At 49.8% G+C, this 17,393-nt stretch overlaps 2 protein-coding genes across 2 annotated transcripts; both read left to right on the forward strand.

Moving 5' to 3' along the window:
• Positions 1-911: 911 nt before the first annotated feature.
• On the forward strand, positions 912-1,898 carry LOC144734502 (olfactory receptor 52P1-like). The gene has a single exon (XM_078616723.1). It carries the CDS (start codon positions 912-914, stop codon positions 1,896-1,898), a length of 987 nt encoding a protein of 328 aa, XP_078472849.1.
• A 13,730-nt stretch (positions 1,899-15,628) lies between these two features.
• LOC144734550 (olfactory receptor 1M1-like) lies at positions 15,629-17,101 on the forward strand. The gene is made up of 2 exons (XM_078616796.1): positions 15,629-16,603; positions 17,075-17,101. Exons 1-2 carry the CDS (start codon positions 15,635-15,637, stop codon positions 17,099-17,101), a joined length of 996 nt encoding a protein of 331 aa, XP_078472922.1. The 5' UTR covers positions 15,629-15,634.
• The last annotated feature ends 292 nt before the right edge of the window (positions 17,102-17,393 follow it).

Raw genomic sequence — 17,393 nt, forward strand, 5'->3', positions numbered from 1 at the left:
GGTAACGATAGTTATTAATTCACTGACAAGCTGTGACCATCACCAGAACACGCAGCCATCAAGCCTCGGTTGTTAGGGGACTCGCGTGGTGAGCAGAGGTGTATAAATACACAAGTGCTAATCGTCGGCTCGACCATTGCAGAGTGGCTGGCAATCGGGTGAGATTGGGTGTGATCAGAAAATATATTAAGACTTATTATAATTATTTTATTGAACAACCTACAATATGGGTGAACCTGTAGCTGAGTTTCACTCTGGTTAGTGCGCAATCTGCATTTGACCATGCAGCTGACTTCGCTATATATAGATATTTTTTTAGCACAGTATGAATGCTTATGATATAATGTTGGGAATGAACAAAATATGTTAATCAATCACGGTGTACTTATAAGTACTATTGATGTATTGTGTTGCACGTTGTGTGTGTATCGTTTGCAATGCATTGACAAATTTTTAGTTGGGTGTAGTTATTAGCGCACCGTGCTACGGACCCACCGACCCTAGTTCGATTCCCGCTCACGGCCAACACCAGTGACGATTATCTGTACCGTTCCTGGGCGCCTCCCCTAGGTCTACTCAGCCTCAAATGAGTACCTGGTGCGGTGTGTAAAAAAAACCCATCACCACTGGGGAGACAAAGGCGGTCGGGCGTGTTGTTGGCCACCCAGTCCCTCGTCTATCGTGCCGGCCTTCATAGGTGCTCGCTAACAATACTTGCCCCAACAGTCTGTAAAGGCTATGAAGTGGATCTTTGTTATCGTTTGCGTGCCATGTGTGTATCGATTGAACGCTTTGAACAATGCTCAGTGGCGGATTAAATGTGTCTCTGTGCTCCAGGAAAACGTTCAACGGACGCCTCGATTTATCTTTCTTTCCTATAATCCCTTTGAGGGTTGTTGAAGGAGGAGGCAATGGAAAGCAACGACTCCTTCATTATGCTTGCAACGTTCGAAGCACCCTACAGCGTACAGCTGTGCGCTTTCGGCCTCTTTCTGCCGCTCTTCGTCGTCACCATCGTGGCCAACGTGGCGGTCCTCGCGACAGTGGCCGCCCGCGCGGAGCTGCACAAGCCGATGTACACGTTCCTGTGCAGCCTCGTGGTCGCCGATCTCATCAGTAGCGTGAGCACCATGCCCAAACAGCTCCAAATGCTCCTGACGGGCGACAACCGGATTCTGCGCACCGCCTGCATGGCGCAGATGTTTTGGGTCAACGTGTTCGTCATCATGCAGGTTCTCACACTTGCTGCCATGGCATTCGACCGCTATGTGGCCATCTGCTTCCCGCTTCACTACCATACCATCGTTACCGGTAAACGGGCCGTTATTATAATTTTCAGCCTCTGGAGCCTTACAATAGCCGCTTTCGTGCCGGTGACAATTCTTTTTGCCCCATTGAAGCTCAAAGCCAGCGACAGGCAAATGCAGGGCATTCTTTGCGACAACATCGGCTTCGCTCGCGTGTCCGCGGGCGACACGCGAATCCACGAAGCTTACGGGTCGGGGATCATCGTGGTGCTCATCGCATTGCCTTTGAGCGTGATCAGCTTCACCTATTTTAGAATCCTTCTGGAGTGCAAAAGGACGCATTCGAACGATTTCAAGAAAAAGGCGCTGTACACCCTGTTCACTCACTTTCTCCTGCTCATGCTTTTCTTCATTCCACTTTTCCTGTCGGTTCTCGTGCCGCGGCTCGTGAAGGATTTCTACAGCGCTCAGGTGCGAAACATTCGCTGCAGTGCCCAGTACACCAGTTTCCTCATGCCCCTGTCAAATGTAACCATTTACTTCTTCAGAACCAAGGAGCTGAGGAAGGAGGTAGTGAATTGGTTTTATAAAATAATTCCACGAGCACTGAGCAATCCAAAGCTAAAAAAAGTTTCTGTTCGAGCGGAGTGATTATTTGCTTTTAAATAAATCGAATGTTACAAATTGTAATCAGCGATGGAAAGTTAATTGGAAGAATTTTAAACAAAGTATAATATTGCATGGACAGAATATGTTAGTGAAAGTGTAAAGCAACAGTAGCCTCTCATTAAAAAACAGATCAGGTACTAATGCATTGCTAAACAGACTAAACCGTTTCATCATTCTTCTCTGCGATTTGTACTGGATGTACCATACAGGACCCACAATTGTGACCTCTACTTAAAATCAAATCTCTCATTACTTGATGCGAGGAAAAATCTAAACTGGGCCCTGTTCATTAAATCCTTATTGGCAAATCTGCACTACACTTAGCGAATTCATTCGTCCCATTGTCAAATCCGAGAAACCCAAGGTGTCCATCTAATTGCATTTTAACTATCACAAGAACATGAATTGGAATCGGTGACAGAGCCTTTGCCGTTGCAGCACCAACGTGTTGGAACAACCTTGTTACCTCCCTTAACGTCGTACATATTCCCTAAAAAATATTCTGAAGCAGAAGATTAGTGCTGAATACAGCCACTTTTGCCACTGTGAGTTGTAACTTTGACCCTTATCTCTGTATCGATTGTTCAATGTTATTAATATATAATTTAATTGAGAGACTGTGTGTTTTCTTTGTGTGGTTTGGGACTGTTTGTGCTGTTTTTTACTGCCTTTTTCAAGCTTGAGAATTGATATACTAACGTAAATTGAACTTGTGTAATTATTATTTTTTTTATCATTTAAGGGGCGCTACGGTGGCGTGATGTTATCTTTCTTGCCTGGTATGCAGGAAGTCGGTGGTTTGATCCTGACCCTGATACCTGTAAATTTGGAGCTTGTATGTTCTTCCCGTGGCCACGTGGATTTTTTTCCTCCCGGTCCTGATATGTCCCACTTTGTTGAGCTATCATACGTGTGCCAGGTCGCTTCTGATTAAAAAAAAAGCTAATAGCTCAGTGGGCCTTACCTTGTAAAATAAAATAAAAACGGTTTAGTTGTATTCGTATATTTTTTTGTGATTTGCTTACCTTTACACTCCTATCGTGTTGTTGTATTTGTTGTTGTAACGTTCTGACCTGCCCCTACTGAACATCTGTGAAAAAGAGAGCTTTATAGCTCACAGGATTCCTCCAGTACAATGATTGAATAAAATATGAAATGTGCAATACTTGTTGGTCTCCTTGTGAATTCTTCCTCTCTTGTCCACTCTTATGCATGGAGCTTTGACTGCCAGAAGGTAAAGGCGCAGCCCCGCAGTGGCTTGCTAATGCTAATTCTGGTGGAAGGGCCTCCACTACAGGGAGCTCAAGAGCCTTCGAGAGGGTATTTGGCCTACTCTCCTATGCTGACGAGACGTCGTGTAAGAGATGGGAGTACCCACACAGTAAACCTGCCAATTCACTGTGTCTACCGGTTATTAATCTATCGATCTCTTGAGTGTATTTTTATTCTTAAAATTTATAAGTGTGTTATGTGCATGCTGGTTGCTGTTCATGAATGTTTTTCGTCATCGTATTGAAAACACAACAAGCTACATCCAATGAAAGCTATATGGGGGTGTTATAAGTAATTTCCTTTGGTTTTTCGCCCTGTTGCATATTGGAAATTGATTTTGAAGAATATTGGCCCAATACCACTGGTCGCTATTCCAAAGTGGCTGTTTCCACTGCTGTGGGACTTCATTCCGCTGTGCATATCTGCCACGTCCATTTCGGGTTACCAACTCTGAAGTACAAAAACCCGGGACATGATGAGACCAATACTATTTTAGAATACCAGAAGATGGGACAACTTTTACATGGAAATGCAAGTCTTGAATGGCGTATTCATATTACAAAACTTACAAAAACTGGGACTCAATTTAAATAAAAAACATGTCCTAAACTTTTATTTCTATTTTTCCAGATAAGGCTCACTGAGCTTTTTCAAAGCGACCTGGCCACAAGTGACAGCTCAACTTAGTGGTTTATCCGTGCAAACACGCAAACTCCAAATTTAAGAGACATCAGGACAGGGATCGAACTTACAACCTCCTGCATAACAGGCGAGGGAGATAACATATCGTCACTTTGGCACATTTTTCCGGGAGACTTTCACATTTCCTAGGACAGGTGGTAACCATATTTCCAATATTCCGATACAGCTGCTTAAGCAGTTCATTTTGTGGAAAATCAGTCCTGGCACTGGTTTTCTGGAACTTTCCCATCTCTGGCAGATGCATACCATCAGACGGATGGGTCGCACACAGTCCACACCAATGAATACCCATACACGACATGCATATAGTGCAACAAAAATAAAGACCCCCCGTATAGCCTTTACAGACTGTTGGGGAAAGCGCTGTTAGCGAGCACCTATCATGGCCAGAACGGCACACGAGGGAGTGTGTGACCAGCACCACGCCCAGCCGCCTTTGTATCCCTAGTGGCGATATTTTTATGCACCGCACCAGGTACTCATTTGAAGCTAAGTCGACCTAGGGGAGGCCAAGGACCGATTCAGATAATTGTCACTGATGTTTGCCGTGAGCGTGAATCAAACTCGGGTTCCCAGGTTCGTAGTGCAGCGTGCTAACCACTACACTACCTCTCCCCCACATGCAAGCACACATATAAAGACACGGCCAAGATAAATCCATTGCTCACCAGATTTTTCCACGATAAGTAAATATTCTGATTCTGAAACGGATTATTTTGGCCCTTACCACCACTCCGAGTGGCCCCGGTCATTTGGAAACGTGCGCTTGGCCGCTATAAATTTCTACACGATAAGCAACTTTCGTTGAGCTATCATTCGTGGTCAGGTCGCTTCTGAGAACGAGCGATATAGCTCAGTGGGCCTTACCTGGCACAATAAACAAAATGATGTTGCGTTTACTTTATACCCCACACCCTCCTCTCTCTTGTCACCAGAGCTACTTTAAAGTCCATATTTAATCAACGCCAATGGACTGACTCAACACCCCCATCTCCCCAGCCCCACCCACAGCACCCCCTCTCTCCAGGCTGCAAAGAGCACAATGCACATATAGATCACAACGTCCGTGCAACGAGTCAACATCAATGTGAGGAAGGCGTCTATTGCATGCCACGTGGAGTCGCGTGTTTTGCCACTCACAACGTGGCGCTGATGATCACCGCACACAATTAAAATGTCTCCTTCTTTCGCATGGCATTTTCGGGGGATTGCAACAGATTACAAATTTATGTTGAGATTCGATATCCCCGTTCGACTGCTGCAGGAGTTGCCGCGTGGATTTGTTTTGATCTCCGTTGAATGATCCGATTGGGGGTAGTCGTTCGCGATACGCTGAATTGGTATGAGATGTGGCACCACCACCATCATAGTCACAAACTGGACCCCCTCGTAAATGTTCCATTCATAAAGAAAGTGTCCACAGCTTCCACGGAGTGTTCAGAGCCGCAGCCTGCTCCCCATCTCCCCCACAAGGCTTTCTCGTTCCACCCCCGTAGCGGTGCTCCCTCGCCGGTTGTGAACCACTGCTCTCACAGTTTATTTTTCCCAACTCTGTGCATTAAGTTTCCGCGCTCACGCTGTACCAGGTGTCTGTCTCGGTCTTGCCTTCCTCGCTTTGTTGACAATACTTCGTAGACCCCAGTTGTTTTCTGAAGTTCTCACTTCTCTTCTCGTCACTCAGCGTTTACTCCACCCATCCATTGCAGCAGTATGCACATACTCCATCGCACTGTATTTCTATGATCCCATTTTTGTGCTCCCAAACTTTCACCAATCAGAATTGACCGGCACCGTCAAATATCCAGAAAAACCTGCACGGCATGGGGAGGCCCTTATCCAACAGTGGACTAACAAAGCGGCTGTTACATATGCCCCATACATAATAGAGTTTTTTGGGTTAGATCGCGTAAATATATAAATGTTGTGTCGTTAAAACCTGCCACCACTCGACACAGCCAACTAGTAAGGGTTGTCACGTAAACAGAACGTGCCAATTCGTCACTAGTACAGCACTAGTGTGTAGTGTATAGTAGTGTATAGTAGTGTAGTGTAAAGTAGTGTAGTGTAGTATACTAGTACAGCACGCCTGTGTTGGAGAGCCAAGCCACAACATTTACAATCTGAGTACGACGTTCCGCCAGTAATTACAACCAGCTTCATCAGGCGACAGCCAGATTTGTGGAGAAGTCCACATGTTTAGTTCCTTATATAGAGGGGCAGATGTGGTGGCCACGCTTCTGCGCTCTTGCACAATTGTAATAACAGCCATAGAGGGTTCACGTGGGTATTGGCTTGCCGGTCCTGCTTGTAGCCAATAAGGGTTGAGATAGGGACCATGGCCCATGCGTCATCACGACAGGTCATCAGGAGTGATTGGCCTAGCCATTCGGGGCCCCAGCCAATGGGGAGCCGGATGAGGGGCGTGGTCCCGGGATTGACAGGGAACCATCGAGAATGGTCGAAGCTGTCCATGTACGATTGGCTGGGGGAACCATGTGACGAAGGGATTAAGAGCGAGTGGAGGGGAACGATCGAGAGCAGACTGGAACTGACGAGAGCAGGGTCACGCGCGGACGGGGGCTGGGGTTGCCACGTGCGCGGTGGGGACTTAGTGCGTGGTCTGTCCTCTCTCCGTTGTCTGCCAGCAACGGAGAGTGAGTGAGCAAAGTGTATTGTGGAGTGGAAATAAAAGGACCGATTCCGAAGCCGTCTCTGGAAGGATTATTACACTGGTGTCAGAAGTAATTCTGCGACTGTTTGGACGATCGTCAAGATGTCTAAACACCTCAGAAAAAAGAACCTGCCCGTGCCTCTGTCGGAAGAAGAGGCCGAGACGGAGGAAGATGAGCTGTTGGGAGCTACAGCCCTGGTGCCGCCGACTGACGACGCTCGCCTCGACGCCTCTCAGCGTCGACCGCGGGAAGATGCGACCACCGCAGGACCGAGAGACGAATGGCGGCTGATGGCGGAGCAGATTGAGTCGTTGCGCGCAATTCTGCTAAGCCTGGTGACCGCGGTGGCGTCCTCACCAGCCGTGGGTCGCCAGATCGCCGATCAGCTGGACGCCGCGGGAAGGGGTCCTGCTATGGAAGCGGGACCCGCCATTGCTCCTGCCACGCGGGAGGACGCCGTCGTCTTGGGTGGGGCGGCTGCGCCGGAGTCGTCGGCCGCCATTTTGGGCGCGCCTGCTACCATGCGGACGCCGGACGCCATTTTGTCTGTACCGAGCGGCGAGCGGGAACGGCGGCCGGAGACGCCCACGGCACGCGCCTGCCACCGCGGACAGCGCTGGGAGCGCTACCTACGCTGCTCGATGATGTGTCTCTGGGAGTCTTCCGCTCCATTCCGGCGTCCAAGAAGAAGACACTGCAGGATGCGTTCACAGAGATGGCGGAATTTTACGACCCGCCGACATCGGCCACCAGAAAATTTATGTCGCGTCGCCGGGCACTGGAGGAATCGCCGTTGGCCTATCGGGGGGCGTTGATGGCGATGGCCATGGCCGCCTACCCCGACGCAACGGCCGAGCATTTGGATCCACTCATCCTTTCCCGCATGCTGGAGTTGTCTCAGGAGCTCAACATCTCTCTACCAGTGTGCGGCCACGAACCGCTTTCATCGCGGTGGGTGGCGCGCTGCCTGGACGCTAAGTTTAATCTCAAGCGGTGGGACCAGATGGCGGCGTGGACGGGGAAACCCGAGATCGACGGGCCGCCTCTGGGGTGGTCTCCGCGACTGGTTGTCCACTGCTCCGACGACTCGGGCGACGACGACATGCTGGCTGCTGCTGTCCCGCGTAGGATTCCGGGCCGGCGGCTGCGTGACCAGCGGGACGACTACACGGCCCGACCGCGTGCGAGGGCCGGGTCGTCCGACCACCGGCCGACGTCGGCCGCGTGTTTTAAGTGCGGCAGACGGGGCCACTTCGCCCGTGACTGCCGCTGCCGACCTCTGCTGTCGCCTCCTCCACCAAGGGGACATCCATCTCCTCTACCTGCCGCGGAACTGCAACAACCTCGGGCGAGTCGGCACAAATCGGACACCCGGCAGGTCGTGTCACATCACTCATCCACTCGCACTCATTCTTACACTCCTAAGGCCGATTTTACTTCTCCTGCTCCATTGACATGCTCTGCTACACAGTGGAAGAAATTGGCTCGCAGGATTGTGGCTGCGGCGTCGGGCTCGTCGACGGTACGTGGTACCATCGACGGCGTTGACGTCCGTATCTTGGTGGACACTGGCGCATCGGCTACCATCATTTCGGATGTAATTTTTCATTTGTTGTCCATTCCTGCGTCGAGAATATGCAAGGTTAATGATGCATGTGTTGCCGCCAATGGGGGGAGCATGGGTATCTGCGGACAGGTGGATGTGCGCATCGCTATCGGAAATATTACCGCCGCAGGACCTGTGTTAATTTCTCGCTCGCTAGCTGTTCCATGCTTGTTGGGGACGGATTTCCTGCGCCGGATGCCGTTGCGAATACGGGTCGACCAGGACTGTTTGGAAATGCCGGGGGGTCGTAGGATGGCGTTCCTGCCTTCCCTGCTGGCCAAGGCGCCTACAGGTAACGCAGTTACTGCTGTAGCTGCGGCTACGGTGGAAGTTCCATCGGGAGCGCAAATGCTCATTCCGCTACATTACCGAAAACCGCTTCAAATGGGAAGGGGTGCGAAAGGCGTGCTATTATCCCCATCGAATTCCGTATCGAAATCCTTTTCTTTGGCGGCGGCACAAACGATTGTGCGCCCAGGTCAGGCACCTTTCATACAGGTCTTGAATGGGGGACCTGATCGCGTTGTTGTTCCGGAGGTATCGGTGCTGGCTCACGCCACTACCGATTTCGCCTCTTGTGAAAAACCGCCGCGCGCTCGGATGCCTGCTGATGGGTCTCCGCATGATCGTTCACAAGAACGCTGGATCGCGGATTTATGCGGAGAGAATTCTTCCTTGTCAAATGAACATAGGAACGCCTTGCGTTCGCTGTTGCTGCAGTACGCTGATGTGTTCAGCAGGAATGATTTGGACCTCGGACGCACATCGCTTTTGTCGCACCATATTGAAACCGGTGCATCGCCACCTGTCTGTATGCACCCTCACCGCATGAGCCCGGCGGAAAGGGAACACATGCGTGGGGCGGTAGATGAATTGCTGGCGGCGGATATTATCTCGCCATCCAATAGTCCTTGGGGCGCGCCCGTCGTTTTGGTTAAGAAAAAAGATGGTGGTACGAGGTTTTGCGTTGATTTCCGCCGTTGAACAAAATCTCGGTAGCGGACGCGTACCCCTTACCGAGGATGGATGACTCATTGGATGCTTTATCGGGTGCTAAATTCTTTTCCACCCTTGACCTGTCCTCGGGCTTCTGGCAGCTTCCCCTCGATGACGAGTCAAAACCCAAAACGGCATCCCGCACGCCGCAAGGCCTCTTTGAATTTAATCGGTTGCCGATGGGCCTGAACGCGGCTCCGGCCACGTTTCAGCGGCTCATGGAGTTGGTGTTGGCGGGACTGCAGTGGGAAACGTGCCTCATATATCTAGACGATATAATTGTCTTTAGCCGCACGTTCGAGGAACACCTCCAACGCCTTGAGACAGTTTTTCAAAGAATGCGTGCGGCTGACCTTAAGTTTAAACCGAGGAAATGCCACCTCCTGCAACACTCCGTCCGTTATCTGGGTCATATTGTCAGTTCGGACGGCGTATCCACTGACCCTCTGAAAACGAAGTGTGTACGTGAGTGGCCCACACCCACTTCAGTGGGTGATGTTCGGCGGTTTATTGGATTCGCTTCCAATTATCGCCGCTTCGTTAAGAACTTTGCGACGTTGGCAAAACCATTACACGTTCTGACTGGCAAAAATCAAAGGTTTAAATGGGGGGCGGAGGAAGAAAGTTCCTTTATGGCACTTCGGGACCACCTCGCCACGGCGCCTACGTTAGATTACCCAGATTTTTCACAGCCGTTCATCCTTGATACGGATGCTAGTGATATCGGCATTGGGGCCGTTTTGTCGCAACGTAAGGATGGGGTTGAGAGAGTGGTGGCGTATGGCAGCAGGGTTCTGTCCCCTGCGGAAACGAGATATTGCGTGACAAGGCGGGAACTTTTGGCAATTGTCCATTTTGTTCGATTGTACCGACCGTACCTGTATGGACGGAAATTCCTGGTCCGCACTGATCATGCGGCTTTGCAATATTCCCTCAAATTGGATCAGCCGTCAGGCCAATTGGCCCGGTGGTTGGAATCGTTACAGGAATTTTCCTTCGATATAACGTACCGAAAGGGAGCCCGTCATGCGAACGCTGATGCGCTCTCAAGGCTGCCGCCCGTTCCTCCGTGCACTTGCCTGACGGGCACGCACCGCTGCGCCGCACCGCCCACGTCGCCCTGCCCGGTTATGGGGGCGATAGCGAATGAGGACGACGCAGGGGCGAAAGTGAAAGAGGAGGACCAGCAGGTGTCGGTGGACACCGATGACACCTTACGGCTGCCGCACGCGGTCTGGTTGCGCGAGCAGGAGGCCGATGCCTCGCTGTCTCCACTACGTAAATTGGTTGGGAAACAGAAATCGCAATTGGCGGGCTGGAAGTGGCAGATGTTCCGGGGTAAGTCGGGATTGCTAATGTGTACCGACGGGGTGTCTGACCGACCACGCTTGGTGGTGCCTACTTCGCTTCGCTACGACCTGCTCCGTGCTCTGCACGCTGATAAGTTGATGCACCTTGGCATCCAAAAGACTGTGGCCGCGATGCAAAAGGATTTTTTCTGGGCCGGTATGACGGCGGACATCAATGATTTTGTCCGCTCATGCCATGACTGTGCGAAAAGGAAGCCGCCTCGGAACCGCTATGTACCACCGTTGCGTTCCATTGAAGTGTCCCGTATTAACGAATTAGTGGCTCTCGACATTCTGGGGCCGTTTCCCCCATCAGCTAGGGGCAATAAATACCTTCTGGTCGGGGTGGAATATTTTTCTCGATGGCCGATGGCCTGGCCTCTGCCCGACCAAACGGCAGCGTCCATCACCGACGCTTTCTTGAACGGGTATGTCATGGACAAGGGGGCACCTGAAAGGCTGCTCACAGATCAAGGCCGGAATTTCCACTCTAAATTGCTTAGGGAAGTTTGTGACGCGCTAGGTACAAAGAAAGTTCGCACCTCCCCATACCATCCACAAACAGATGGTATGGTGGAACGATTCAATCGTACCCTTTCCGCTATGCTTTATCACACGGTCAGTGAAAAGCAAACCGATTGGGACTTGCACATACCAGGCGTTTTGGCGGCATACCGCATGGTTCCGCACACGTCCACGGGATACTCACCGTTTTTTTTGATGTATGGCCGTGAAAATGTTCCACCCATCGATGTGCAACTGGGTACGCCGAGTAAACAACCGTCCCGCTCCCTGCCTGACCACGTGCGTGACTCGCTTGAACGAGTAACGGAAGCGCGAGAGGCTGCCCGGTGTGCGACGGCCCGTGCTCAGGCAAGGAACGAACGGTACGCACGTCGATCGCATACTCGCATGCCTTGGTCAGTGGGAGACCTGGCGTGGCTCCACTGCCCCCAGGTACCAGCGGGCACATCCCCTAAACTGCACAGGCCATGGCGGGGGCCTGTGACGCTCGTAGACGTTCGGAACTCGCAAAGTATCCGCGTTCAATACGGCAAACGTCGGTGGTATGTTCATTCCTCGCGACTTAAACCCTATGTTGACGCGCGTGTCGGTCCTTCATCCCCAATAGCTGACCTGCCGGGTTCTGCTGGGCCGACTACGCCGCTGGACACGCCCGTTGATCCCAGGGGGGATTGTGTTGTGCCTTCTGCAGATGAACAGGTTCTGAGGGCTGAGGAAGCCCCCGCTGCCCCCCTCCAACGGGGCCCGCCCTGGACGTGACCAAGCACCAACAACCGACTTCTTCTTTGAGCCTGCTACCTCCTGTCCATCCGGAAGCAAAGCGACCTTGCGCTGGGAGCGGAGAGGGTCCCGCGTCGCGTACGCGGTCGAAATCTCTTCCGTTTCGTTAACGTTTGATCGTTTCGCTCATTCCCTGTCGTTACCGCGCTGCAGGGGCGCCCTAATGTATGTTGTGATTTTTTTTTTTATGGGTGACTGTTTTAAATGTTGTTAGGCGCGGGAGCGCCGGTTCACCCTCAAATTGTTAAACGCACCTTGGTGCCCTAATAAGATGTTGCGGAATTGGTTCTTCTCCCTTTTCCCAGCCGAGACGGCTACATTTTTTCACCGGGGGGGGGGGGTGATGTAATAACAGCCATAGAGGGTTCACGTGGGGATTGGCTTGCCAGTCCTGCTTGTAGCCAATAAGGGTTGAGATAGGGACCATGGCCCATGCGTCATCACGACAGGTCATCAGGAGTGATTGGCCGAGCCATTCGGGGCCCCAGCCAATGGGGAGCCGGATGAGGGGCGTGGTCCCGGGATTGACAGGGAACCATCGAGAATGGTCGAAGCTGTCCATGTACGATTGGCTGGGGGAACCACGTGACGAAGGGATTAAGAGCGAGTGGAGCGGAACGATCGAGAGCAGACTGGAACTGACGAGAGCAGGGTCACGCGCGGACGGGGGCTGGGGTTGCCACGTGCGCGGTGGGGACTTAGTGCGTGGTCTGTCCTCTCTCCGTTGTCTGCCAGCAACGGAGAGTGAGTGAGCAAAGTGTATTGTGGAGTGGAAATAAAAGGACCGATTCCGAAGCCGTCTCTGGAAGGATTATTACACAATGATGGGGGGGGGGGGGGGAATTACTGAGGCAACGTATATGATGCATGTGCATTATACAAGCCCTTTGAACTTGTTCTTCCTGTCTATTGTGTTTATTGAAATAGCCCTACCAACGGCAATCCCTACTGAAGTACGCTGAACTTTATAGGCATGCATTTAAAGAATGTATTATTTGATGATTAGCTTCCACGCAGCACTAAGACGGTAGCTATCCAAGAGGTTAAAGTTATTTTGATTTCTTTCAATTTCGATTGATTCTCTAATTAGTCTTGGCCAGTAGTAGCTAGTTTTGCACAACACTTCAACATTTACCCCTCTATATAAGGAACGAAACAGGCGGACTTCTCCACAAATCTGGCTGTCGCCTGATGAAGCTAGTTGTAATTACTGGTGAAACGTCGTACTGTTTGTAAATGTTGTGGTTTGGCTCTCCAACACACCGGTGTGCTGTACTAGTGACGAATTGGCCACGTTCTGTTTACGTTACAACCCTTACTAGTTGGCTGTGTCGGGTGGTGGCGGGTTTTAACGACACATTTATATATTTACGCGATCTCATCCAAAAACCCTCTTTTATGGATGATATTGGTCGCGGAAGTCTCCATATGCCCCATTACACGCACTGTTGTCAACTAAGCTACAGATAACACTTTCCATGAGAAAACCTGCCGTACAGTGCTGGGTCGATCACAGTTGGGGTCGCAAACTAGCTACAGACAGCTTATGTCTATCTACCGTAATACAGTCCAACCCAATACTGGTGCCAGATCTCAGTACAAATCAAACCCTGCCACCCAAATACAATTCGCAATTCCCGGACTGTAGAGATCAAACGCGAACAGCTGGCAGACCCCAGTTGTTTTCCGCAGTACACACAAAGCAACGTGTACCATTACATCCACCGACCACTTCTCCCTGGTGCAAATACAAGATTGACAAAATCACCAGATAGTTAGTTTCCCTTACACTTCCGAAATAAAAAGCCGCGGTGTGCAGTGGTTAACGCATATTATCCTCTGAACCATGACTGCCTGAGTATGATTCCCACCCACAGCTAATAAAAGCGACGAGTGATTACTGAACTTATCCAGCCGCTCCCCGCGAGGCATGCACCTTCATTAACTCGCACTCACCAACATGGTGAAGTATGGTCAAACAAACCCCATGACAGGGTGGGGGGGGGGCATCCATCCGGCTGTGGATTGAAAAAGGGTGCTGTGGAACATGAATCGCATATCTTACTGACGCTACTGCATGGGTTTTCGCGGTTGTTCTGTATGGCTTCTCTGGCGTGTGTGTCTGAGTGTGTGTCTGTGTGTGTGTCTGTGTGTGTGTCTGTGTGTGTGTCTGTGTGTGTGTCTGTGTGTGTGTCTGTGTGTGTGTCTGTGTGTGTGTCTGTGTGTGTAGTGTAGCGGTTAGCGCGCTACGCTACGAACCTGGCGACCCGGGTTCGATTCCTGCTCACGGCCAACACCGGTGACGATTATCTGAACTGGCCCTGGGCCTCCCCTAGGTTGACTCAGACTCAAATTAGTACCTGTCGCGGTGTGTAAACATCGCCACTGGGGAGACAAAGGCGGCCGGACGTGGTGTTGGCCACCCACCCCCTCGTGTGCCGTCCCGGCCTTTACAGGTGCTCGATAACAGCACTTGCCCCTACAGTCTGTTAAGGCTACACGGGGGATCTTTGTGTTTCGGGTTGTGCCACTGATTACTAATGCAGACTTCAGCTTTGGGACGAGCTCAGCCGGCAGAGCGCTCCCCACTAACCCGGCCACCTCGAGAATAAACCCAATTAAATCGCATTTCACGAAGAAGCGCTTTGTTTTTGTTGTACACAGGGGGCGTTGTTAAAGGAATTACATTCCTTTACTTGGAAGGGTTCATTAACCGGCAAGTCATTAGATGCGGTGACCCACGTGATGCTCAGAGGTGTATAAATAAGCTGCCCGTTAACTCGCAGAGCATATTACCGCGGAAGAAAGCAGGCTCCAAGGTAAGAAGATCGTCATACTATCACGAGCGGGGCACATTTTACTTTAGCCGGTGTGAGTTTATTGAGATGTTACTGTCTACAGATGTACGATGGAGCACAGGATATGGAGCACAACACACGTTCACACAAAATTGCGTAGCATACATGCCACGAAATTTTACATTTCACTGTATTATTTGAAACGTGTAAGCACACATTTTAGCAGAGGATTCAAAATGTAACAATGCATTGTTTTTTTTGTAAATAGCGAATAAAAAATACACTGACATATAGTGTGTAAAAAAATAAACAGTTACCATGCACATGCATTGTTGTGAATTCTGCACTCAGCGAAGGATTATTCCAAGTAAACGGCTGATTTGTTTGTGTTGAGAGTGGAACAGAATTTCCGCACTCTCTGCGTCATAGCTCATTGTTGCGTGGTTCACCGCTTTTGCGAAGGCTGTGGGTGTTTTAAACTTGTTGTTTTGGTGTCACATTTCGTCTAAATAGATTTAGTATTTACATTTTATTTAATCTCTATTTGTCCAAGATGTGTTTTACTCATTTATTCCCACTGCTGCATTTCAGCTGTATGATTAAATGCGAATAAAAATACGATTCACTGTAACTGCACAATGCTTTCATAAAAATATCAGTATGTGACACAAGTCAATGTTAAAGTATTATCATAATCATATTTAAGGGAGCACTGAGGCTGAGCTCATCTGCTGACAGCTCTGAGCGGGGATGAGTATCCATAGGAGAACCACAAAGCGCTACTCATACAAAACAGGCATTGTATAATATAAGTAAAGCATAGCCTATTTTAATTTTAAACATAAAGTGTGCAAGGTGAAATAACACATTAGACGTGCAGTTTCCTTCGATTCAGAGGCATGGGAAACCCAGAGACAAGCTCCGTGGTCCTAAATTTGGACGTTTGGCCAACTCCAGCAATGACAATGATGTGATGGGTTGTGTTTTTTTTTGAAGCGCTGGAGTGATCGAGGCTACAATGGAGAGCAACGACTCACAAGTGATATTGCTCGGAACGTTCGAAGCTGCGTACAGCTTGCGGGCGCTCGCATTCAGCGTCCTCCTGCTGATCTTCGTCATCACCATCCTATCTAGCCTGCTGGTGCTTGGCACGGTGACCGTCTCCAAGGAGTTGCACAGGCCCATGTACGCGTTCATGTGCAACCTGATACTGGTTGACATCATCGGCTGCACGGCAAGCTTGCCCCAACAGCTGGGCATTTTCCTAACGGGCGACAACCGAATATCGCGCGCGTCCTGCATCACGCAGATGTTTTGGATCAACGTCTTCGGCATTGTGGAGTCTCTCACTTTGGCCGCAATGGCATTGGACCGTTACGTGGCCGTCTGCTACCCGTTGCACTATCACACCGTCGTGACCGCGAAACGAACAATGATCGTCGTAGCTACCGTTTGGGTCATCGCGATAGCGGAACTGTTACCGTTGACGATTCTTGTCATGCAATTGACGTTGAAAGACGCCAACAGGGATATGCCGGGCATTTTTTGCGATTACTTAGGATTCGCTCGCCTATCCATCAATGACACACGAGTTCAAGAAACGTACAGCTCGGTGATGATGGTGGTGCTCTTTGGGCTACCTCTGTGTTTAATTGCCTACACCTACGTGATGATCCTCTATGAGTTCAAACGTACACAGCTGAGCAATTCCAAGACGAAAGCCCTGCACACCTTTCTCACTCATGTCTTCTTGCTCGCCGCTTTTTTCATCGCAGTCTTCATAACTATACTCGTGCCGCGTATAGTCAAGGATTTTCAAACCGTTCAAGCAAGAAATATCCGTTGTCTTTCTCAAATCATAACGTTCTTCGTCCCAATAGCGAACATCAGCATCTACTTCGTCAGAACCAAGGAGTTGAGAAAGAAGGCAAATATGTGTTTTAAGAAAGTTGTTATGACAATTTCCAGCAGTTCAAGACATCATAAGGTGTGTGCTTCAGGGAGTAAACGTTCATATGCAAACCAAAAAAAAGTACCAATGTGATGTAAAACTAAACTATAAGCTATTTTTATTTTACCAGGTAAGGCTCACTGAACTGTGTAGCTCTTTGTCAGAAGCAGCCTAGCCACAAATTATAGCTCAGCGAAGTGGCTTATCAACGTGTGGAAATTTATAGCAGCAAAATACTCTAAACACTTCTTGATTCTAAATGTGGAGGGAAAAACCGGAGGACTCGGAGAAAAATCCACGGGACCATGCGGAAAACATGGAAACGCAACATATACAGGCGCCGGGACTGGATTGAACCCACAATCTCCGGCATACCAGGAGCCCAACGTTGCATGGAAGCTTTTAAAAATAAAGTCCACTCAAACATACACTCACTGCTTTCTCGTGGGACATTGAGGACAAGCAACAGTTTCGTACTGCGTGGGGTTTCACGTGTGCACTGTATAGCTCTCCGAGGTGTTCTCGGGTTCCTGAAGTGCTCTTTGCATATTGAGCAAAACGTCGGGACATCATGCCAAAAATACTCTGCGCATTCTGAAAACACATCCGAGAGCTAAGCAAACATACTCTATGATCAAAGAAGACTGTAGCCCACTCATCTCAAGAATACATATCTAAAATACGTGATGACATGTCAATTATTGGTCGCCTTGAGAAGGCCTAAATTTCTTAACCCCTGCAGTTTCTGTAGCCTTCTCTACCGCTTATCTTCAGTCATTTCCCCCAGTCCAAGCTTCTGAGAATAATATATTTGGTCTGCCATTAT

The sequence above is a fragment of the Lampetra planeri genome, chromosome 51 (assembly GCF_965212315.1).
Source record: "Lampetra planeri chromosome 51, kcLamPlan1.2.h2, whole genome shotgun sequence".
Lineage (NCBI taxonomy): Eukaryota > Metazoa > Chordata > Hyperoartia > Petromyzontiformes > Petromyzontidae > Lampetra > Lampetra planeri.

What these genes read in the sequence shown, in the direction of transcription:
- LOC144734550 (XM_078616796.1), top strand. Translation starts at nt 15,635, where the DNA reads ATGGAGAGCAACGACTCACAAGTGATATTGCTCGGAACGTTCGAAGCT. An exon ending in GCAGTTCAAGACATCATAAG is followed by an intron (nt 16,604 to 17,074) that starts GTGTGTGCTTCA and finishes TGCACTGTATAG; the next exon opens with CTCTCCGAGGTGTTCTCGGG.
- LOC144734502 (XM_078616723.1), top strand. Translation starts at nt 912, where the DNA reads ATGGAAAGCAACGACTCCTTCATTATGCTTGCAACGTTCGAAGCACCC.